The sequence below is a fragment of the Scomber scombrus genome, chromosome 17 (genome assembly GCF_963691925.1).
Source record: "Scomber scombrus chromosome 17, fScoSco1.1, whole genome shotgun sequence".
In the NCBI taxonomy this organism is placed as follows: Eukaryota; Metazoa; Chordata; class Actinopteri; order Scombriformes; family Scombridae; genus Scomber; species Scomber scombrus.
Genome location: NC_084986.1, coordinates 27,071,997 through 27,096,852, shown reverse-complemented (window position 1 = coordinate 27,096,852; position 24,856 = coordinate 27,071,997). Strand labels below are relative to the sequence as shown.

General features: G+C 38.1%; 2 protein-coding genes across 2 annotated transcripts; one reads left to right on the top strand and one right to left on the bottom strand.

Moving 5' to 3' along the window:
- Positions 1-438: 438 nt before the first annotated feature.
- On the bottom strand, positions 439-6,211 carry ginm1 (glycoprotein integral membrane 1). Its single transcript, XM_062437671.1, has 8 exons — positions 6,076-6,211; positions 5,830-5,895; positions 5,628-5,727; positions 5,141-5,295; positions 4,878-5,040; positions 4,545-4,774; positions 2,704-2,867; positions 439-2,618 (listed from the first exon to the last, which is right to left on the bottom strand). The coding sequence occupies exons 1-8, from the start codon at positions 6,157-6,159 to the stop codon at positions 2,513-2,515; spliced, it is 1,068 nt and encodes a 355-aa protein (XP_062293655.1). The 5' UTR covers positions 6,160-6,211; the 3' UTR covers positions 439-2,512.
- Positions 6,212-6,292: 81 nt separating this feature from the next.
- Positions 6,293-19,081, top strand: ppil4 (peptidylprolyl isomerase (cyclophilin)-like 4). Its single transcript, XM_062437049.1, has 13 exons — positions 6,293-6,377; positions 6,724-6,791; positions 8,312-8,376; positions 8,471-8,588; positions 10,519-10,661; positions 10,821-10,917; positions 11,087-11,203; positions 11,282-11,406; positions 11,491-11,557; positions 13,381-13,492; positions 13,617-13,713; positions 13,898-14,036; positions 18,625-19,081. Exons 1-13 carry the CDS (start codon positions 6,308-6,310, stop codon positions 18,835-18,837), a joined length of 1,431 nt encoding a protein of 476 aa, XP_062293033.1. The 5' UTR covers positions 6,293-6,307; the 3' UTR covers positions 18,838-19,081.
- Positions 19,082-24,856: the final 5,775 nt, after the last annotated feature.

Genomic DNA, 24,856 nt, shown 5'->3' with positions numbered 1-24,856 from the left:
TGGCAATATGTACGGCTCAGATTTGAGCCAGAACAGCCTCAATGGACAAAACTTTGTAGCACCTATACAAAAGTATTTTTTTTAAATAATATTTTAATTTTGTGCATTTCACCTTAGGAAAAGTCATCAAATTTATAGTGAAAGACATTTGGGGTGTTTTTACAGCTGTTAAATGTCTAAACAGGTCAAATTTGACCCGAACACTATTTAAGGGTTAATACAATTCATCATCATCATTCTGCTGTGTTAAGTAACGGTGGACCATTACATAGTGGAACTGTAAATGTTTTTTATCCATTAACAAAAACCTGATGCTCTCTGAAAGCGTCATTAAGGATGAATCATTTATTTGTAGTTCAGAAATGATGTATAGAATAATTATGAACAGTATATAAGGGTTAAAACAATGATTGAGACAGTACACATATGTGATGGTCATAAGGAAAGCATTTAATCAGCAGAATTTCAGACCCAAATACACAGTCCAGCTGTCATTTATACAATGTATGCACACAAACGTCTCAAAATAATAACACATGGGTCCAACACCGTTTAAACAATATGCAAATGAGAACATATTTTGTTGTTTATTTTCAGTGACACGTCTGAATTCATGCCTGACATACTTGTTTTGCCTTACAGGCTTCAACAGCACTTTGTACCGTTGAGTTCATCAGTTTCCTATTGGATTCCGATACAGGTTGAGCTGTTTCGATTGAGTCTTCATGCACTTTTCTCAGTTTTAATGTATGACTCGCTGATCGGACAGCAAACTGCATTCACTAGCTAGACTACACATGCACTTTTTTGATAATGCAGTACATCATGCACTCTGCAGCCTAACTGAACCCCTGTGAGACAAAATCGCACCCTCAGCTGCTCTGAGCTCCACAGGCCGACGGGGAAACATTAGGAGTGACATTGAGGAAGCCTAAAAATAAAAAAATAAAATCATTATGAAATGTACTACCAAAATAAAACATCCATGCAGGCTCACATCCAGTTTTCACTCACAGATTCCAAGTTGCTTTAACAATAACTTAGAATCTGCTGTCATGTATTGTGCACATGCTGTATTTGACATCTTTTCCTGTTCATAGCAGAAGTTTATACGTTTTTTTTTTAAAGAGTGCATAGACAACCTGAACAACTTCAGTTACATTCTCCAAAACTATTAACAGGAAACCACACGCAAAACACCCCATCCCACCCCCTTTTTTTAAGTGACAGTTCCGAAAAAACAAGTAATCAGTGAGGCACCTGTGAGGAAAGACAATCAACATATGAACCTCAATATTTGGGCAGAATTCTTTCAGGTCCAGGAGGAAAATGATTTACACTGTGCAGACAGAAGATTTATATTCATCACAATCACTTTCCAGAGCTTTTCTATGACAGTCTGTTCACATTTAATGGCTTTAAGTACTCATCAGAACAACAGACAAGCCTCATATTAAATACACATATTGAATCAGGATATTATAGTGCATGTGCTGCCTTAGAGGTTTTTTTTTCAGCTGTGGGGTACAATTTAAAAGAAAGAAACGTGACCTGTACAGAGCTGCTACATATAGAAAGTCTTTTCAGTAAAGTAGTGGAAGTCACTTGGTTGCAGCCCCTATAATGCTCAGTTTGTTCATACTCGCGTGTTAAACCCGCTGTGCTTGTCTCCGCTTTGTTAAGCCTGCGCCTGTGTTGCTTGGTAACATGCAGCTGATTCAAGGTTGAAAAAAGAAAAACAGAAACTTTAATCGAACTTGCTTTTTTCATGCTTTAAATTGGCATTCAGAGTTTTTGCTCAGTTGTCGCGGGAACCACAGATGTTGTAATTCCTGAGGCTTTAAAAGTTGAGTTTCAAAGTTCGAAGCTTTCTATGATGTCACATGATTTTCATGAGGAACGGCTACTAGATGTCATTAAAAGGTGAGACTATATTTTTAAAAAAATGCTGTTTTCAAGGTCAAGAATGAACTTTAAAAACCTCAAAATAAATCCCCAAGATCTATATGAGACTAGCTTCTTGCTTTCAGTTTGGAACTTTACTTTGAAAGAATCAGTTGGAAAAGTGCTCTTTTATATTATTCCTATTAAAAAGTAACTGGTTACACAGAGCTAGTTGCTTTGAGCAGGCAATGGTGATTCTATTACCTCTGTGTGACTAATCACAGGAGCAAAGAATCTGACATCTCTCGGGCGGTGCCTGCACAGCAAACATCGGGTCATGTGACCTTAAGATTCAGCGCTGTGAATCCATCTTTTTTTTCTATTTCGATCATGTGACTACGTTAAATCCACAAACTGAGCTTAGATACTTTGATGAACTCACACTGGCCTTTTTTTTTTTTAGTGAAAAGCACCTCCTGTGTTTCAAGAGTTAAGTGGTGTGAAGATAAAAGATCTAAGCATAAGCTTGCAATGAAACCAGGCCAGACTGATGTTGAAAATGTTAAAACAAGATTGGAGAATAAGAACAAACTGACAGTAAAAGGGAATCGGCCAAGACAATCCTCCTTCAAGGCTTCTTCTCTTCTTCCTCTGCCTCTATTTCTATGTTCTCCAGGAGAGTGTGCTTCTCATCCTCTGGCATGAGAGTGACAGGGTTTAGGTGAAAAATGTGCCTGTAAAAAAAAAAAAAAGCACAAAGTTAATCCAGATAATCATGAAGAAAGGAGCAACACTGCAAACTAACTGAAACATGCTCACTTGTGTTCACAGGTGGGGAAGAACATGTCCAGGATCTTGACGATGACCGCCGATCCGACCACGCCGATCACCACCACCCACATGACCAGGAAGAAGAGGGGCAGGGACTCTGAGCAGAAGCGCCTCAGACGCTCGCGCACTTCCTCCACCCACTGACACATGGCCTGAGGAGAGGACAGGACACAGAGCCTTGAGCATTTCCTGATGACACAATGGGCTCCACACATGTTGTTTTATAATGTACTAACTGCCTATACCTGTTAATGTAATAAACTGACCCTCTGTGTTGGTTTAGAGTGGAGTTAAACACACAGATATAACTGTTTTATAACTCATTATCTTTACACCTGGAACATCATCCATCCTAACATTACATGAAATGTTATGTCTATGTGTGAATCAACCTGATTTAAAGTAATATTCATAATAATCACCCTGTGATGCAATGGTAATGTTCACCTTTTACAATATTCACCAAATTATTAAATTGCAGATTTTATTGCATAATAGATCTATTTAAATGGGTATTTTGTATGTTTTTACCTGTTGTAGTGAGTTATAGCCCAATTCTTACATGTTTATATACTGCTTATAAATGCTAAAGAGGAAGACTTGAGGTAAAATATTTCTGACTTTTCAAATTAAAATATATTGTATATTCATCGCTTCTGGGTTTATCAATGTGGGAGAAAGAGAAGATGTATTTTCATGAATTTTTAACTGGAAAATGTGAGTTTTATGTCTGAAATGAATATGACACTAATCATTTTTATGTCTAAGTAAACATGTGTAAGGGAGATCTAAAGATACATGCATAATTGTTTGACCTATTTTGCAATTATCTGGGTATCTGGACATTGTTAAAGTACAAATTGAATGACTTTTAAGACCTTTTAAAAACCTCTTTAAGGAAAAAATAATGCCAATATTGCTGCAAAAGAATACAACAAAGTAGACTACTGTATACACAGTTATGAGTTTCATTGAAATTGAAAGAGGCGAGAAATAAGCAACGCAATAACAAACACATTTATTTCTGATAATAATGATAAGCAGAACACTATGTTATCATTTAAATATGAATAACTTGATGTATTTCTTCGGTGTAAAGCTTTTCTCTTCTGTCATAACGAGAAAAAAGTATCGTATTAAAATTGCTCTGCAAACGGTGAAAGTATTTAGAGATGTAAAAATACTAATGTCACTTCAGCAGTAGTATACATTACCTTAATGTAAGTTCTCCATGCAGAAAAAGTGTCACATGACTGTTGTAATCATACATAGTGTATTCCCCCTGAGGGACAATAAAGCTCTGAACTGAACTGATAATATATTATGAGGCATATAATAATGTAAAAGCAGGATTCTACTGTTGTTGTGGGTTAAATGGAGCTCATTTATATAGGACTGTAACTAATGATTAGTTTCATTATAGTTCCAATTTGTTTACTTTAATTACTAAGTTGGTTGGTTAGTTATGTAAAATAATCAGAAAAGAATGAAAAATAACATAAACTGAACAATACAATTACGCTCAAATCAAATGTAATGTCTTAACTCCTACAATTTTAGAACATTTTTAGACTTTGAATATCAAAAACTAAATTTAAGACATTTTAAGGATCTGCGGGGACCCTCCTACACTTGCAGACATTTACAAATATTCACATCAGTACCAACACTAGCCAGTGCTGGACAGCTTTAAGAAAGCTGTATCAGAACACCCCTAAAAATAAATAGAAGTTCATATTTATGTTTATTCCAAGGGACCCTCAACAGTGGAGAAAAATAAAAACACACACGTACACACACTCCTAGATATAGCAGCAGGCTTTGCTCACCGAGTAAGACGAGAGAAATTCTTTGGGTGGACTCTCCATCTGGATCTGATCCTCCTGGCCCGGGTCTCTCTCTTCGAATTCATCATCGTATCTGACATCATACAGCAGATCAGGGTCCATACGCAGGGGGGTCTCTGGGAGCTTCCCTGGAGCCGCAATTTCCTCCTGTGTGGTCTCTGTGTGTTTCAGAGGGTACTGACTGGTGGTCTGCGTGATCATCTGTTCCTCCACTGATTTTTAAAGCAAAGACGAAATGAGAGAAGAATACACACAGATTGTACTGCTAACAATATGCAGATGTTTAATAACAATAATTAGGATGAGTAAAAGCACCTTTTCTAGGATTTGGTGGCTGATCTGTGACGACCACATCGTTTTCTCTGGGGACCCTGAAGATCTCACTGTGTCCAATGGGGTAGATGTTCGTGAACTGAGCCAGCTTCTGGAAATCTGGACTCATCAGTATTTTCACTTCACACATATCAGGCTGCTGGACCTAAATTTAAAAAAAGAAAAGAAAAAAAATCCTAACCAAATCCAAACTGCTGTTAAATCATATTTGAATATTCCTATTCCAAATGTTTGGCCGCATTTACCTTTTTACCCTCCATCTCTATGACTTCACTGAACACCTGCAGGGCCACCACCTCCTCTGAGTCACTGTACAGTCGGTTCTGGCTCACCATCACCCGGGTTACAGTGGATACCAGGTCCCCAGATTCAAACTCGCTGCTTCCATTGGTGCTGTCCACTGGGAAAATACAAAAAACCCCGCACTAATTAGTTCATTAATAAATGACTTTAACAGTAGCACCTTATTCAATGGATGTTTTGATAATATATGAACCATTCGAGTCATTTATCAGAGACAACACCAAACATTTGCTGCTTTTCTTCATTCCATATTATTGTGAACTGAACACATTTGGTGTTTTTGACTGTTGGTCAGATCCAGATCCATTTACAGCAGGCTTCTGTAACCTATAATGAGCACTTATTCATTATATCTGAATGGACTTGCAGTGCTTCTAAGAACTGACAGTTGATGGTTCAGCACTGGTTTGTGATCACAGGAAAACTCACAGAGAAGTGCTTGACAGTTGAACCTGGTCACCCCTGACAGCTCAACTGGGATGTCGTTGACCATCACCTGCTCTTCACCCACTGATATGTTTAAATTGATCTGAGAAGAGAAACAACACAGTTGATTCTTGATGTGTCGTATTTCCTTAAAAAAAAAAACACCCAGCTCTGCTTCCTCTGCTCAGAAAGTTGGCTTGTATACCTGCAAGTTGTTGGAGTCCTGTGTATCCGCCAGTGTCCCTGCTGTCACGTTGATTAAGATGTTTTCCTGTGGGAGTTAATAATGAGCAATGAGCAAAGGAAATAGAAAACACAAAGAGACGCGAGGTTTAAAATTACAGTGTGCGAGTTAAGCTGCTCAGTAAGCTAACGCTAAGCTAACATCAGCATCATTAAGTGTTGGAGCGCATTATGTGTTGTCGTTGACATTGCCTGCTTTGAGTCTTACCGTATTCAGCTGCCTAACCGACAACTCGCTGCGGGTTACTGAGGCGAGAAGCAGAAATATAACACAAACAGTAAGCCGTGTCATTTTTATAGTTGGTGTTGACGTCGCTTTGCAGCAGCAGGGCGGTGAAAACAAAAACACTGAGTAAGACACGTCAACTGCGCATGCGTGAGGACAACTGAATTTCCGAATTACCTCAAAACGCTCATCTCGCGAGATCACACACGTCAGTATGGCGGTGCTCCTTGAAACGACGCTGGGCGATGTTGTGATTGATTTATTTACAGACGAAAGGCCTAAAAGTAAGATTATGCAGTAATTTCTTACATAACAGCTACTTTTGCTTTTAAAACAACAGGCGGCTGAGAAAGCTACTGGAAAGCTCAGCGGTATGCAGAACAAGTAGCTTCTAGCTGTAGCTGTTAGCTTCTCTCTCATGGTAGCGTTGTATGTACGTGAGGCTATTTAATGTAAATTCACAGTTAATTACGTTAACCAACACACACACACACACATACACACATACAGACACACATACAGTATTTAGATTGAACTTGTTAGCGCTAAAATAAACGCTAATGGTGAAGAAGCTGGTGATAATAGGTCACTATATGTTTATCATTAACCCTTTGTGTGCTTTCTCTACAGCCTGCCTTAACTTTCTGAAACTATGCAAGATAAAATACTACAACTACTGCCTCGTCCACAATGTTCAGGTAAGATCAGAATGTCTCATGCTAATTTATGCAGCAGTTATTTTTTTCCCCATTTAGATTTTATTATAGCTTTTCCGTGACAGATAAAAATACAAGACAGTATGATAAGTAGAAGAGGGAGCGTGACGGTGTTCAGTTATTTTATGCATTTGTTAGATTACATACTTTTTTTAGACGAACATTACACTATACTCACAGACATGGTGTTTGAAACCAGGAGTAAATATCATGAGTCAAATAACAACTTTGTTAAATTACAAAGAGAAGAATCCAGATGCTGTGAGCCCAGGAATGACCTTATTATGTCCCATATGCCATTCCCTCCCCTGTCCAGATATAACAGGGATTATGAGGCTTCCTCCATGCTTTTAAGGTTCAAGAAAAACAATTGGCCTTTCTAACTTTCTAGTTCATAAGAATAATGCCTTTAGTGGAACAGATAAATTCTGTAGACTATCATCAGCGTATTAATTAATTTTGAACTGATCTGAGCCCATTAAGATACCCATTATTAACTGGATTGTCACAAATAGGACAAGCTAAGGACTCAAGCTTTCAAATAAAAATGAAGGGGATATTGTGCATCCCTGCTGTGTCCTGATATAAAGGTGAAAAATTGCTTATGAACTGGTGGTCCTTCCCTGATTGTGTTAGAAGACATATAGTGACAGAATGCGTTTTCAAAAGCATTGACTGATTCACTATCATATCACTGTAACCTGAATATGAATATTATGAATGGAAAAAAACTCATCTTTACCGGCCTGACGAGGGCGACAAAGATCACAACTTAGACTCTTTCTCTGAGGACAAGTGTTCACATGTCCTGGGACTCCAAAGTCATAGCTTCACACAAAGATCAATTTGCAAAATCTATTGTTTTATATTATTTTATTATTTTCAAAAGCAAAACAAGGTCAGATATCGCAACCTGTCTTATCACAGCTCTTGTTCATCTCACTTGCACCCAGTACACAACCAAATTACAGTGTGAGATGATGTTCACTGGAAGTGACAGCTAATAAAATCATGGAAATGAGCATCTCATTCTAAAGCTTACCTACAACTGTGTTCATTATCACAGTTTATCTTTTGCTTAGACAAACATTCAAGTCTGCAAAGTCCATTACATTTGACCTGTGCAGCTCTTACATAGACCTTCTGATACGAGTGTCTAAATTTGCTTAATGTAATTTTCCTTAGAAACGTCTTTGAATTTTATGTGCAACATCTGGGACATAATTCCACTTAGTTTCATTTATGATCTCTGCACGTAATCACATTGTGACAAAATTCCTGAGTATGACTAAACTGTCCCAGCTTGATATTTTAAGTGACCTTTTTATTTTCTGAACTGTCATTAATGAGTTTAGTTAAAATTGTGTTAAATAAATGGATTCAGGGAGTGTATATTGAACATCTCTTTGCTTTCAGGCTCCGGTGAAGAAACTGTATTTGTCCAGCTTCAGAGTTGAACATTGTGTTGACATCTTGTAAGAATGTGTTTGTCTCCTCTTCAGAGAGACTTCATCATGCAGACAGGAGACCCCACAGGGACCGGCCGTGGTGGAGAGTCCATCTTCAGGTCAGTCATATTCATCGCCACTGCTGACTGTTTTTGACATTGATCAGACATGTGACTAAGTTGCATTTACATGTTCTGTCTTGTGTGTCATCAGCAAACTATACGGTGACCAGGCCCGCTTTTTTGAAGCAGAGAAAACACCACGCATCAAACACAGAAAGAAGGGGACAGTGTCTATGGTTAACAATGGGAATGACCAGCATGGCTCTCAGGTGAGTAACATGAGCATTACACAGTTGTTTTTAACTACACTAGGTTTTGCTGTCTCGCTCTCCCTCTCAGTTGTATGCTTGTTGCTCTCTCTCATTCTCTCTCTCTCTCACTCACTCACTCACTCATTCACTCTCACACACTCTCTCTCTCTCTCTCTCTCTCTCTGACTATCTCTCTCTCTGTCTCTCTCTCTCTCTCTCTCTCTCTCTCTCTCTCTCTCTGTCACTCTCTCTAATGCTCTCTCTCTCTCGCCCCTGCTCACTCTCACACGCTCGCACTTTCACTGTCTTTTGCGGGCTCTCCCTCCCACATGCTCTCTCTCTCTCTCTCTCTCACATACTCATATGCCCCCTCTCTCCCACATGCTCTCTTGCACTCTTGCTCTCTTTCTTGCATGTGCACTCTGTCGCTCACACACGCTCTCTCTCTCTGGGCTGTCTTGAGCAAATCAGAAATGACTTCAATTTTGATAACAGAATCAATTGAATAAACCAAAACTAAGTATTAGGAATGTGCATGAGCCCATTTTTTTATGGTCAGTTAACCGGTGGGTTTACGGTGAATAAGCGAATATTAGCTGCATGCTGACATTCCTGCATCAAAAATAACTTTGAATATTCATATCAAACAACAAGCTTTAACTGCACAGATGTGTATTACGTTAAATGATAATCAGCCTTCATTTCTTTACAGAAACACATTCATTAAAATAATCTTACAGGCTTACAGAACCCTAAAAATATAACAGCGTGGATATTTTCTCCCCGTCATAAACAACGCTGAGCATATCCTTTACAATCATGTTAGTGAGACGTAACATTAGTTTTCTCTCTGAGACTTTTGTTACAGCTGTTCCAGATGTTATTGTAATGTTTATTAGGTGATTAGCGTCAGGTCCGTCTCCCTCAGTAACCGTCACACCAGACAGCAGCTTTTTGTCCATGTGAAGCCACCATAGCTCAACTCTGCTCCACATATTTCACACCTGACAACATTATCCTTTACTTTCTGGAAGCTTTTAAACCACGCTGGACTTTGGTGTGTCTTCGTCTGCATCATGTTCCCTCCAGTCAGCTAGCTAGCAGGCTAACTTACTACCATCATGTTCCCTCCAGTCAGCTAGCTAGCAGGATAACTTACTAACATCATGTTCCCTACAGTCAGCTAGCTAATAGGATAACTTACTACCATCATGTTCCCTCCAGTCAGCTAGCTAGCAGGCTAACTTACTACCATCATGTTCCCTCCAGTCAGTTAGCTAGCAGGATAACTTACTACCATCATGTTCCCTACAGTCAGCTAGCTAATAGGATAACTTACTACCATCATGTTCCCTACAGTCAGCTAGCTAATAGGATAACTTACTACCATCATGTCCCCTCCAGTCAGCTAGCTAGCAGGATAACTTCAGGTTCTACTTCAACACAAGAAGTTTAGAGCTCCTCCTAGTGGCTGAAAGTAGCTGTTAATGAAGCTTTTGATTAATTGATTTAGGTTTTTCAATGAAAAAAACCAAACACAACAACGACCACAGCACAGGTCGAAGAATTATTAGTTATACAGTTTTAATGACACATCCCTTTTAAGTATAATCATCTTTTCATACTAAAGTCATGCATATGTTCACTGTGATGTAAATGTGTATATTTTAAATCAATTGAGTTTTTTTATCAGAATGTATTGATTCATGGGTTCACTGTACTGTCTTACTGTTATTTTTAGTGTGACAAACATGTTTTTTTCTATTTAAAGCAAAACAAACATGTTTTTTTCTATTTAAAGCAAAACAAACATGTTTTTTTCTATTTAAAGAAAAGGAGGAACACTGTACAGTGTTCCTCCTTTTCTTTAAATAGAAAAAAACATGTTTGTTTTGCTTGTGCAATGTATGGAATGATGGAAAAAGTCTGCTGTTATTTTTGTCTTTAGTTCCTTATTACAGCTGGTGAGAACCTTGATTACCTGGATGGAGTCCATACTGTGTTTGGAGAAGTGTCAGAAGGTATGGACGTCTTGATCAAAATCAACGAGACCTTTGTTGACAAGGACTTTGTTCCATTTCAGGACATCAGGTGAGTGTTTACCAACGACACCAAAAATAGACACTAAATGCACTCTGAATGAAATGTGACGTGCTTTCATTTAATGGTACATAATAGAATTTCTCAGAAAAACCACACAGTATTCAGTTTTGCAACAGAGAGAGATTTTAGAATGTGATTTTGCTGCAGGATAAACCACACAGTGATCCTGGAAGACCCATTTGATGATCCTCCTGATCTGCCGGTGCCAGATCGATCCCCCGAGCCCACCAGAGAGCAGCTTGATGTGAGTGTAACAGTGCCGTTTGAGAGTTCTTGCACAAATATATAAAAACCAGAAACCACCTCACATGACCCAAAAACAGACTTCAAAGCAAGATAAAGCTGAAAACTGTAACATTATAAAAGTAAATACAGCTTCAATAACCATGACTGTTTCTGTGACGGGTGTGCAGAGCGGGCGAATCGGAGCAGATGAAGTCATAGACGATGCGGACGGGAAGGGAGCTGAGGAGCTGGAGGAGAGGCTGAAAGAGAAAGAGGCCAAGACTCAGGCCATCCTGCTGGAGATGGTGAGGGAAGAACTTTTCTCAAATAGCAAAGATACAGCCGGCAGCATCTAAACACTCTGTGTCTAACATTTCCTCCAGGTGGGCGACCTCCCTGACGCAGACGTAAGGCCTCCAGAGAACGTTCTGTTTGTGTGCAAACTGAACCCGGTGACCACAGACGAGGATCTGGAAATCATCTTCTCCCGCTTTGGGACCATAAAATGGTGACACCGAGCTCCAGCTTTTAGTTCCATATTATCTTTTGACCTTTACTTGTTAATTATTTATGTTTACTTTGTTCTGTGTAGCTGTGAGATCATCAGAGACTGGAAAAGTGGAGATTCCCTCTGTTATGCTTTCATTGAATTCGACAAGGTGAGCATCTTATCTACTGTATGTGTTGGGTTTTTTATTTTCTGATTGTTTTATTGCTTTATTTAAAATGCAAATCTATCGTTTCTGAATGTAAGGTTTTGAACAGCTGTATTTAAATGTATAAAATGAGAGTGAATGAATGTGAGGGTGTTGGGAAATATTATTCAATTACACTATACATGAAATCATAAGTGCTTTACAGTGGTTACTCAAGTGTAGACCTGTCACGATAACTTCTTTTATTGGACGATATATGAATAGCCTCTTAGCTGCTAATGTGAAGTGTGGCAATACTGAGGTTTGGGTTCTTCAGAAATACCACTAAATGTCAGTTAGATGTAATTAGTCCATTATTAGTGATGTTAGTATAACAGGGTTTATATGTTAAGGACAGTCAACAAACCACAACAGTAAAGCACAGAGACAGTTAAACAGAGATTGTATCTGCTGCCACGTTTTCTGCAGTATTAATATTAATACCAAAGTAACCTCCGTTAGTATCAACATGTTTATACAAGCTTAAATACAGAAAGATATTCAAGTGAAAGCCAGCAGTGACTCTTCCTTGATCTGCCCTACTAGATAAACAATTTAATCCTTAAGCAATGCAGACACTTACATGAACAGAGATGCTTTGTGTTGCTTACAGGTTGCTAAAAAAGTAAGTATATCCCAGTTCAGTCGAACGCGTCCTTCTGCGTCTTCAGTTAAATATCATATATATGTTATGTGGGGTCAACAAGGCTGACAGCGTCCAGACATGACCGTGATTTGTCAGAATTCTGGTAACCGGTGTACCTTGTCTATCTTTCCTTCAAAAGTCAGGAAAGATAGAGCACAATCTGTCTATTGAGCTGGACTGATGGAAAACCCACTGCAGAGTGTGAATAATAGAAAACTCCTATGTTTGTTGTCATGGTGACATGTTAATACAGTTAGAAATATTTACACATATTATGATAGAGAAGTACATATACTGCGTTTCCCGTTCATTTGATACATTGTTAGCTAACTATAAATTGTGGAAGCAACACCTCTGAACTTTGTAAACATGATCATCATAGAAATTGTCTGAGTTTATGACTTTGCTTTTTCAGCTGTGTAGAGGCAACTTCCTGATGGTAAACTTTACCAGCTGACACACAAATGCACCATTATTTTTTATGTAGGAGTGTGAATGGACTTGAATCAACACCTTCATATTGTGGTGGTGCAGTGAGCGTTGAAACCATTAGAGGGCGTTAGGCGGTTTATTGTAGTTCAAATGTGTTTTTCCTGGTGACACACAGTAATGTAATAAATTGAATAAAGCAAATTGTTGAAATTTGATAAATCGTACATGTCAATCAGCCAAATTGCTGTAATTAAGAATATTAAAGATGCATAGAAACCAAGAGCTTTCCGATTTATGAGGAGCAGGAGTGTGCTTCAGTCAAATATCAGTGGCAGACAGTGTGTGCAAATACTGAACGTTTTTTTTTTTAACGGTGGTTTGACACTTCACTTCAAACATCAGACAACTCTACAAACACAGTTACTGAAGGCCTTGCTTGTTCTTAGAGAAGTGACAGCCGATATAAAGGAAGCGATGTTCTTGGAAGCGTTTCTGTTTCCGTATGTCAATGAGTTGCAAAAACTTTTGCAGCCTTTTAAATGTTTTTCTTGGTTTTGAAAGTGAGCATCACAAGCTGTCTCTGTCATTTCCTCATCTCGTCGCAGAACACAAACAGACCTGGAGTTTTGTTTTTGTAGATGAAACTTGATGTTTACATTATTACCTGATATTCCTGTTTCAGTCCTGGTTTTACACTTTGTCTTGACAGCAAGAAGATTGTGAGAAGGCCTACTTTAAAATGGACAACGTGCTCATCGACGACCGACGCATTCATGTAGACTTCAGCCAGTCGGTGTCAAAGATCAAATGGAAAGGGAAAGGTGCTTCATATGATCACTTTGTGGCCTGCATGTGTTAAATATGTGAACAGTTCCTGATGTAAACATAGTTCCTATATTCAGTGTCCTCCATGTTTCATAAGCAGTGATGATCTTCTGTGTGTAGGTGGGAAATACAGTAAAGATGACTTCAAAGCCTATGAAAAGGATTTGGACAACCGATCCAAGCTGACTCTCAAGGATCAAGTAAAGCCTAAACAAGAGTATCCTTATGTGTTAATGAGCTGTGATTAAAATTTCAAGTTTTTCCACTTCATGTCCAAACATATCAGTCTGCAATATACGCCCATTCTTCCTCAGCTGTGTGCTTTTCACATACATTTTTCGATTTGGGTTTGACTCTCTCTCTCAACTTCCTGGAGATTTCCATAACTTTCCCCCCAAAAGCTCCAAGTACGACCTGCTGCTGGAAGAGGAAGAGGAGGAGGAGGAGACGGGCCGCTGGCACTCCGAGAAAAAACACAAAGAGAAGAGACACCATCACTATTCAGACGACGAGGACAGCAGGAAGTCCAAAAAGAACAAGGTATTTTAACTGAAGCACACAGTCTCCTGTTTTGTGTTAATGCTGTCAGCCAACACAGCAATGCTCTCACTCTTATACCACTCCAAACTATTCCACTTTATTCTGACTTTTTTTTTTTTTTTTTTTTAAACCAGTCTAGACAGCAGCATGGTGGGGGCCTTTTGATAGTCTGCAAGTAACAACAAAAGCCACATGAATGTATAATGAACTATATTCTGGTTGTCGGTGTTCCACATGCTTATAAAATAGTTCAATTGGGTTATGATCATATTTGATTAATGAATTAATTTCATGTTTCATCCAGAAAACGGTATGTATCACCTCATTAAGCCGTTTTTTTTCTTTAGAAATAAGAAAAAAGAATATAAATCTCTTTTCTCAGTGTTTATTTTTGTAGCTTTCTCTTGTATCAGAGTTCTGCAAATCACTCTTCTCTTTACTCCGGCCAACTCATTACCTAACTGTCAATTACACATAGAAGACAACACCCAGGGAGGGGCAGTGTTCCATATTTAGCACCTTCCCCTGTCTATTATCATAGAACTTACAAAAGAACAGTGTTTCAAGCAGGAAATAAAAATGATATTACAGTAATCTAAATAAAAACAGGGAAATGATGATGATTAATAGAAGTCATATCTGATCGTTAGAAATGTTTTATAGTTTCTTCTCTGTTCAAAATTGACAAGGATTGTAAGCTTGTTTGATGCTCTGACAGCGACCAGGTTACACAAACACACACACATACCACACACACATACCACACATAAGAAGCAGGTTTACTGATGATCTGGATTATTACGTGGATTTTGGAGTACCTTCATTTAACCTAGAGCACAGACTGGTTATAAAAGGAGCTGTTGGTTTGCATCAGCTTCTGAGAGCAGGTCCCTGCATGCACACAAACACAACAGATCATTTACCCAGACAATTAACTGAATGTTTAAACAGAGGCATGTGTGCACACTTAGATGTTGCAGCTGTAGACAGGAAACAGGTGAAGGAAGAAGAAGAGGGGCTATGACATACGACAAAAGTCCCTGACTGCAATCAGACTGGAGACATTGTGATGACAGTATATGGAAAACATGTTCACCTCCAGCCCACCACGAGTCATTTTCAGCCTTTTCAGTATCAGAGAGAGAATTTTGAATATACTGTAAACAAGTGTGATTACTTTAAAGAGAAGCAGGAGTACTTAAAACGGACTTAAAACTGACTTTAGTTGTATTCCATGAGCTGACACTTACATTAATTAAATGTAATTAACATGAAATTATCACTTTTTTTAAGCAAAAGGAATTCAGACATTCTGAAAAAAGCCCTTTTCCTTTTTTTTTAAAGATGCTTTTCATTGAGTTTAAACAAATAGAATCACATACAATACCCCCACCCCAGAGAACCATACAGCACACCCAACAGAAGAGAGAGAAACACGAAAAAATAAATATTGACAATATTTGAATAAGATTAAAAAAGGTAATAAAGCAACAAAAAAAAGAAGAAAATGCTGACTAATCAAACAAGGTTAAAAAAACATTGTCTCTGGTCTGCTCTACATATGAGAATTTAATCCAGTCATCAGTAACCATATCATCGTCTCATCATTGGGGTTATGAGAGGTGTCTTCAAGTTTTAGAAGAGATGTGAACATATTTTTAAACACATGTTTTTCTGAGAACTTTTTTTTTTTTATTATTCTTTGACAGAGTGAAAAAAATCAATCTTGGAAAATTGTATCTAAATCAGTGGTGTCAAACTCATTTGAGTTCAAGGGCCATATACCGCCCAATTTGATCTCAAGTGCAGCAGCAACCAGTAAAACCATTGCATAATAACCTATAAATAATATATATATATAATATATAACATTACTGTAATAAACCATCGATTTACAAAACAGATGAACAGCCTGAGATGTCTCTAGAAAAATGTGTAAAATTTCAACATTATGATGTCTCAGTCTTTTTGCAGCATTTCACATGAAGCAGGCTTATCACAGTTTCACTCGCTCCTGAAACTTGGCTCCTCTTAGTCTTCACAAGTGCATCAATATTAGGTGTCAAATCCTGAGCAGTTACCAGTTTCAGTTTGTCATTCATGTGCTTGTGTGTGCCAGGAAGGCAGTTTAAAAAAAAAAAATGTGATGCCCATCACAGGAATGAGCTTGTTCTTCCCTGGTAAGAGATACTGATAAAATGTGTCCTAGTCCACTGAGGTGAATTTGTCCTTCAAATCTGAATCACATAAGTCAGTCTCAAGTCATCTCAAGTTGGATGTCCACTGGCTGATCAGAAGCCTTGACTGTGAATGGCAAGTGAAAATAAGCAATATTAGCAGTGTGTGTGTTTTATTGAAAAATTGGAATTAAAATGTTTGACACCTCTGATCTAAAGGGTTATCAACAGGTATCAACATCAGCTACCTGACCATCCAGCAGCAACCAGTGACAAAATGTAGAGCATACGAGACAAGAACAGAGGTCCACAATATCATGTCTTTTTTTCTTTTTAACTAAAGCAGCTTGTGTCAGACTGTGAAAATGCAGCAGAATGTGAAGTCTAGTTGACAAGGTTGATGATCTACAGGGTGGTTTAGCAGCTCATGGAGATGAGAGAGAGAGAGAGAGAGAGAGAGGTGAACATGAGATTAAAATTCTCCTTTTCATAATTTGAAAGGTAGTTTTTGGGAGAACTGTGTTTTCTCTTCCTTCTTTCTGCTAAAAAAGACTATTCATAATACTCTGGTTACAGGTAGAAAGCCTCAGCATGGATATGTTTTGTGTGTGTGTGTGTGTGTGTGTGTGTGTGTGTGTGTGTGTGTGTGTGTGTGTGTGTGTGTGTGTGTGTGTGTGTGTGTGTGTGTGTGTGTGTGTGTGTGTGTGTGTGTGTGTGTGTGTGTGTGTGTGTGTGTGTGTGTGTGTGTGTGTGTGAGACACACCGGACACCACTGCTGTACACAGATATTTGACACCAGAAATGCTGCAGCTTGCACGTATGAGGAGGTAGGGCGAAAAATAATCGAAATCGACATTTAGAAACTCTAATCGACTTAATTTCTCATGTCAATTAATGGTGGTGTTCACTGTTGCCATGACAGTAAATGTTGCATATAGTATCTTTATGGAATTTGAAAACTTGTCTCCAGTGATCATTTGAACCCAAACCATGATCTTTACATAGTTCTAATCAATTAAACTAGACATTAACCACAGCGTCACACCTTAAAACATCATTATTTTACCTCCCTAAAGATCCTCATGTGTGAAAATATCACAAAATATGGTGTGAGGGCAGCAGTGTAAAATACAAAACAAAAGTAACTGTGAAAATACATAATCGTTCATTAATCGTAATCCAGGTTAAAAGTTCAATAGTGATTTAGATTTTTGCCATAATCTCCCAGCCCTATGAGAAGGGCTCATATCTTCTGGTGTTCCTTGCAGTGGTGGGCTTGCTGCCAGAGTTCTCAATGTACCCGAGTCTGTTTTACAGTGGCAGTGTTTACATGCCAGGATTTACATGGCTGGCAGCCCGACAGTGGGAAAGTTGACTCCAGGTTGTTCACGTCGACCTTTGATATTAAGAGTTTCCTTGTTGTAATTAACATAGTTAACATATTATGCAATGCCTTATCGTAACATAACCAGAAAAAATTCCCTGTCAAATTATTTGGTCACGTTTTTTTAACAGGTGAATACAGTGAATTACTGTTAGATGTAATACTCAGTCGTTAATTCACAGGTTGGTCAGAACCAGGAAGAGTTTATGTAACTCCAAGCTGTTCCCAATCGTATTTGGTGCATTTCCTTGTTCCTCTTGTTAATTTAATATTTGCCTTACCTTTATTTATTTTGTGTGTTCTTTCATTCTGTTTATCTGATGCCTGCTGTTGTGTAACCCCAGTGTCGAAAGAGGGTGTATAAATGGAGATTTAAACTCTGTTCACACTGAACCTGTTTGCAGTTCAAACAATCTTGATTGTGTTTGTTAATTTACCGACTGTTTAAAGTAGGGACAATTCTGGTAAGGAATATATCATATTCTTCTAAAATGGGAGTTTTCAGATTTTTAGCATGCCATGTAATCATCACACCAATGCCAGTGAAAGAAAACACTGAATTCAAAGGCTTCACTAGTCATATTTGATTGGTCAATACCTCCCCTTTCCGTAAATGTTATCATATGTTTGTTTCTGGTCAGGGATCTTTGTTGCATGTCTGCCTTTCTACCTAGCTTCTAGGCATATAGTGTTGCATGATAAGATATCTAATGGGAGAAAAAAAAAAGCGGATACATCAGATAGGACAAATAGAAGGGTGAGATTGTTAAACAAAGCCATGAGTCTATGGCCGTGTTAGCAGCTCTGAGCTACATGCTAACGTAATCATGCTAATGTGATCACATGGAAAATGCTAACACGGTGAATTTAGCAGGAACCATGTCTACCATGTTCATTATCTGAGTCACATATGAGCAAAAAAATCTGATTTTGGCCACTTTTGCCTGAAGGTTACATTAGGTAGAGGCTTGAACACTTCCTCCCCTCTTCAGACTGTCTTTCTAAATGTCTTTTCCCGCATTTCCAGGCCAGTGAGGAGAGCCGGCGAGATAGAAAGACAGGCCGTCAGCGTTCTCGATCCCGCTCACGTTCCCGCTCCAGAGACCGGGATCACAAGCATACCAAGTACCGGGCCAAACACGGGAAAGAGGGACGCGACAAAGGCCACAGCCACAAGGACAGGAGCCGCAGCCGCTCACCCAAGAAGTCCAAAGACAAAGAGAGGAATAGATACAGATGAGGGGAAGCAGGAAGGAGTTTATATAATATCTTTCTGTGACAGAGCAGCTCCTGAACTGTGTTCAGTATGAATTAATATGGCTCTAAATATATTTAAATATTCACCTGCCTAACTACTGGCTTGCTTTTTTAAAAATTCTTTACCTTGACTTTTAGGACTAATTCAGTTGTTTATCAGGTTCTTGTTTCATTGTCTTAAAGAACAAAAATGGATTGAAAATTCTGTTAAATGTGTATTAAAAAATTCCAACATAAGGTGACTTACGTTTTATCAACTTTTTATTTCACTTGAATTCCACAACATTGATAGTAGTCTTCCCTCATACCCCCACTGCCCACTTCAGAACAAAGGAGGTTGATGATTCATATCTCATTTGACTTTAGTCTTTGCTCTTTCTGTTTCACAGTGGGGGTTTTTGTTGTTGTTTTTTGTACATACTTTAAATGTGAATGGAAAAATGCTGGGTGGAGTGTGTCTCCACAGTGATGAGGGAATTCACTGGTGTCTCCCTCCACCCACCTAAATCAGCTGTGGTGATATTTCAACGTCTTTCTGCAGAAACTCAAAGCTATCATGTCTTGGGCTGTAAGATCAAGCCAAATGGATCAGGACTGTTTATAGGTGTGGGGTGATAAGATAAATAAACTGTCATGATCATAAAAAATGATGATCTTTGAACTTTATATACTTGCTATAGTGCTGTACAGGGAATACTTACTGTAAAGACATTTGTTTGAACCCCAAAGATGTCCAGCTTACTGAGATGGACATCTGAAACTTAACATCTGTTCTGATGCCTCTGAAACCAATTGAATTCTATGACATCAATTTGTTAAAATGTGATCACCTTTGAATTTATAAATGGGAAATATGTAAAGCAATAGACATTTTGACAACTTTTATTCAATATCTTGCCAAAAGGTGACTGACTCTTGTGTCAGTACAGTAAATATAAAGCTACAGCCAGAAGTAATGTAGCTTAGCATAAAGACTGAAAGCAGGGGGAAACCGCTAGCTTGGCCAAAGGTAACAAAATTCACCCAATAATAACTTCTGAAGCTCAGTGTCGGTAAGAAGTCTGTCATTTTATTATTAATGCAGACTCTTCGTTCGGGGGGGCCACAGAGACTCAGAGTTACGGGGGCACTGGCCCCTGTTGGCCCCTCCCTAGAAGAACCACCCCTGCTCAGTGTCTCCTTTGTTTGGAGTCCTAGCTTCACCGTAAGGCTGTTAACACCACAAACTTGTTTTTTATGCTTCAGTTTTTGTATATATTACACAAATTGGATAAAGTGAGCTTTATTTTATTATTTTGTCACATTCAGACAGTGCCAAGCTAACTGTTTCCCCCTGTTCACAGCTGTTATACTATGCTAAGCTAACAATTTGCATGCCCTAGCTTCACATTGTACAAACAGGTGAGGTGTATTGATCTTATCCTTCTCTTGGCAAGGAAGCCACTAAGTGTATTTCCAAAAAAATCAAACAGTTCCTGGAAGTGGTTAAAACTGAAATGTTTAATTCACTTGTAGCCACAGAATAAAATATTAGATGTAGCCTAATATTTGAGCACAAGAATATATATGATAATATAACATTTCTTCATCCAGTGTCAGTATAGATTGAGGTCTCCACAAGTCAGTCAAACTTTTTTCAAGGAACAGGCTTTAAAAAAATATTCATCTATCTTCATAAAACTGTAGATATAAGATTTAACAGTGAACCTTAATGCCAACACATATCCATAGTTCCTTTTATTGAATGAATCACCACGCAATGTTTATAATTTCCCGAAAATTCAACATATTGTTGTGGGTGGAGGGGGATTGAATGTGGTTGAGAGCGAATGGAAATAAGTCTCCCGGGGTGAAGCTGAATAAACACTAAGAACTGAAAGTTGACAGTAGTGTGGAAAAAAAGGGTTGCACTGTCTTACACCCCCAGGTGGAACCACTAGTAGAGACTTCCCCAGTCGCCCACGCAGGGTGCACACCTCCTTGTAATGTTTACCGTGTATATGATTACAGACGATAAGTCATCATACCAAAATGAGAATGGGCTGTGGTGATAATGACGGATGTGGATGTTTGCCAGTTGTTTTTTCCTGTGATTTCAGGCCTGCAAAGTCAATATGGAGAGGTCACCAAAGAAAAGGTCACAGTATTGTTTTTGAGTCATTTGAATGCGTCATGGTGAGCTCATCCAGATTACAGTCACATATTAAACAAGAGTCTGAGGTATCTCACAGAAATCATCTTCAAGTCACTTTCAGCATTGTTCTCTACTGTTTCGCTCTCTTACTCATGTCATCAGTATGTATTGTGTAAATACAGAAAGCAAGAATGTCAGCCTGTCCTGTTCAAGCTGTCACGACCAGATTCCTCACAAAGGCAGGGTTATATACCTATAGTTATACATACAGTCACGCCTACACACACATACTTCAAGTGTACTGAATAAGGATCAAGGTTCAGTTGTGTTTTCTATAGCTTGCTCTATTGAAGGTAAGAAGCACCTGCATTTAGCTGCTTTTGAATGAACAATTGTGATTTTATGTCAGCATTGTTTGAGCTATCTTGCCTATCTGCTGAGAGGGAGTGACACAGTATGAGTCACTCAAATTTAGCTGCATCCAATATTTACAGGAATTTCAAAAGTTAGAATCAGACATCAGCCAGAACACAGATACTCTGAAACATATACGGGTCAATGACGTATAAGGATTTAGAACAACTCAATTGTAGAATAATAAAAAATAAGCATATCTAATGCAGTAGTTCAAACATTCAGAATGTTGTGTAACTGAAGATCCATATTATACATTTGAAATTAAGTGATTTTAGTGGGTTTTTCAAGATTAATTGGCACTGGCCTTAAAAAGAGTCATGTGGTGCGACCATGATTCATCTTGAAATAAATCAATTTACTTAACATGCTTCACATCTTTTTTTTTTTACAAGTTTTCAGTAATATAAAGTGTTTGGAAACAAAGTATTTTAATTTTTTTTTTTAATTTTTGTAAATGATGGTCTTTTATTTAGAAAATATATTTCAAGATGAATCATGGTCGCACCAAATGACTTTTTTTTCAGGCCAGTGCCAATTAATCTTGAAAAACCCACTAAAATCACTTTCAAATTGTAATATGAATTGTCAGGTACACAACATTCTGAATGTTTGAACTACTGCATTAGATATGCTTGTTTTTTTTATTCTAAAATTGAGTTGTTGAAAATCCTTATACGTCATTGACCCATATACACATAACTCTGAAAGCAGTTCAAGTTTGAGTGTGAGCACTGCAGGCAGCTTGTATGTGTATAATGTGTATTTGGTAATAGTGTGCAAACGCTGATAGCAGTAAGTTCTGAAAGCAAACAAACTGTCAGGTTTACTGCATAACATGAAATTATTATTATTATTATTATATTTATTTATATCAGGGACCATGCACAAATACATACATCTCAATAAAGAGAAAAGATGCTCTGCACCAGATTTAAAAACCGTACCCCATTCAAATAAACTAGCATACTATTCACACACACACACACACACACACACACACACACACACACACACACACACACACACACACACACACACACACACACACACACACACACACACACACACACACACACACACACACGCTTCATAGGAATAAACACATAACAGAATATTGATATGAAAATACATACATACATACACATGATGTGACCACATTTGTCAACATATATGTAAAGAACATACAGTATGATTGTTCCATTCATTTATGTATATATTAGATATCTTATTTTATGCATGATACCCAGGTTTATGTTGTATGTTGATGTTCTTGTCGATTGTCTAAATTCATATGATTTCTTCCAGTTAAAACTATTTATTTGAACCCTGACTTGTCTTTTCAGAGTTGCAGAGAAAAGATCACATCCACTGATGTTCCGGGGAAACAGCTGCTCTTGTGATATCTACATGCACGAGGTATTTTGACATGTTCCTCTCTGTGCACGCTGATTCCTGAGTCCTGCTTTCCTAATCACCCATCAAGAGTGCCCTTGTGAATGCTGGTCATGACACAGTCGTACATTGCTGACTTATCTCTTTGACATTTTCACCAACATAAAAGCAATGGTATTCTCAACAGGACTTTCTTGTGCTCTTTTTTTTTTTTTTTTTTTTTTTTTTAATTCCTAATCAAATCTCACCAGAATGCACCCATCACTCTGTCTTCCACTGCTGTACAAGCACTTCCACCTCTGTTGACTCTGTCTCTGTCTCGTCAGCCATGTGTTCCTTCTTTGGAAAGGTAGGTGCTTCTTGGAAGTATACACCCAGCTGAAGGCGTTTACAAGCTCTCACCTGAACAAGTTCAGACTGCTCATGTAGGAAAGTCATGCTGATTATAAACATGTGCAAGCTGAAACAAATAACCACTTCCTCATTTACACATAAAAACTGTTATGATTTTAAGGAACCAAAAGCAACATGCGTCATTTCAGTAAAATTATATATCTGATGATAATGTCCTCTTTACTTTATCAACTGGCTCAAAGTGCTCTTATATGGGAAAATACTTCATTTATGTTAAAATTTTGTGATCTTGCAGCAATTTTTTGACAAAATGATATCACAAGAAGACACAAGAACCCTTTTGAGCTCCTCACTGTGGGATGCTTGCAACAAAAACACAATAAAAGGCCCATTTTTTATTCATTCTTTTTACCTAAGTAGAGTTTAATATATCTGCTGGTTAGTTTTATCCATAACATATTTTATTTACTAAGTTATTATAGCCATCAAATAACTGTAGTGTAATAACACATATAATATTTCCCTTCAATTATGAAGTAGGCCAAATACACTACCCTGAAATTGTACTTCAATACAATACTAGAATCAATGTAGTTAGTTACCTTCAACCAGATGTTCTACAGTCTCAGCTGCTGTGCTGGTTGTAGCCTACATGGTGTCTGGTGACCAGCTTGTCATATGGGTGTATGTGATAAGTGATAGCAGTGACTCCATGCAGCACATTACAGGCAAATCCTCTTTAAAACCATAATAGCCCAGTGGGTGGATTTACTGACAATTAAAGATTTATGAAGCAATAATCCTAATGCAGGCAATAAAGTGTTGTAACATGTCTTTAAAAATGAATCAGCCGCTGATTGGAAATGAACTTATTGCGCTTCGAGTCCTTTTCAAAGTTTGAGAATCATTTCCAATTTAACCTCCAAGTTTGATGACTTGTTGCTGCTTGGCACAAGAACAACATCTCGACTGTATGTTAACACGTCAATGTCTAGCAGGTGTTCTATAGTGTTATTAATGGTTACTACTCTTAACTACCATTAGTGTAGTGTGTTAGTATGCTAACATTTGCTTATTAGGACTAAACACAAAGTGCAGCTGAGGCTGAATGGAATCTTATTAGTTTTGCAGTATTAGGTCACAAACCAAAGTGATAAATGAAAGAGTTTCAAAAGTTTTTTTGCTTAAAATGTATGATGTGATGATGGCACTTAACATAAAGCCAAGGGGTTTTATTGCGTGGGTACCGTGGATATATATTCCATGTCAAGATATTTTACTCTTAGCCTCATGGTGAGGCAGGAAAAGTCAGCAGCTTTATCCTCCAGGGATCAGGAATGACTGTAGTTTTCCATTGGAATAAATCCAGGTTGTTTCTGGACCAAAGTGATGGACAGACTGGTGCTGCTATGTGCTAGCATGCTAGCAAGATGTTTTCATGTTGTAAATGATGTAGAACAAATGATTCAGTTTGAACTACCATTGGAACCAGTGCAGAGGTGGAGGAAGTACTCACATCCTTTACTTAAGTATAAGTACCCATACAGCAATGTAAAAATACTATATTATAATGAGAAGTCCTTCATGAAAAAATACTACTTTAAATACTACATATATACAGGTGGTGAGATGATTAGTAGGAGAGGAAAGAAGAAAAAACTAAGTTCTGATACAAATGTGTTTTGAGCGGACCAATCACAGCCCT

Bases quoted from the DNA above. Each gene is read 5' to 3' on its own strand.
- ginm1 (XM_062437671.1), bottom strand. From the start codon at position 6,159: ATGACACGGCTTACTGTTTGTGTTATATTTCTGCTTCTCGCCTCAGTA. The intron at 5,728-5,829 runs GTATACAAGCCA...TTCTCTTCTCAG, and splicing joins AGGACTCCAACAACTTGCAG to ATCAATTTAAACATATCAGT. The intron at 2,868-4,544 runs GTGAGCAAAGCC...TCCTCTCCTCAG, and splicing joins AATTTCTCTCGTCTTACTCG to GCCATGTGTCAGTGGGTGGA.
- ppil4 (XM_062437049.1), top strand. From the start codon at position 6,308: ATGGCGGTGCTCCTTGAAACGACGCTGGGCGATGTTGTGATTGATTTA. The intron at 10,662-10,820 runs GTGAGTGTTTAC...ATTTTGCTGCAG, and splicing joins GTTCCATTTCAGGACATCAG to GATAAACCACACAGTGATCC. The intron at 13,493-13,616 runs GTGCTTCATATG...TTCTGTGTGTAG, and splicing joins GATCAAATGGAAAGGGAAAG to GTGGGAAATACAGTAAAGAT.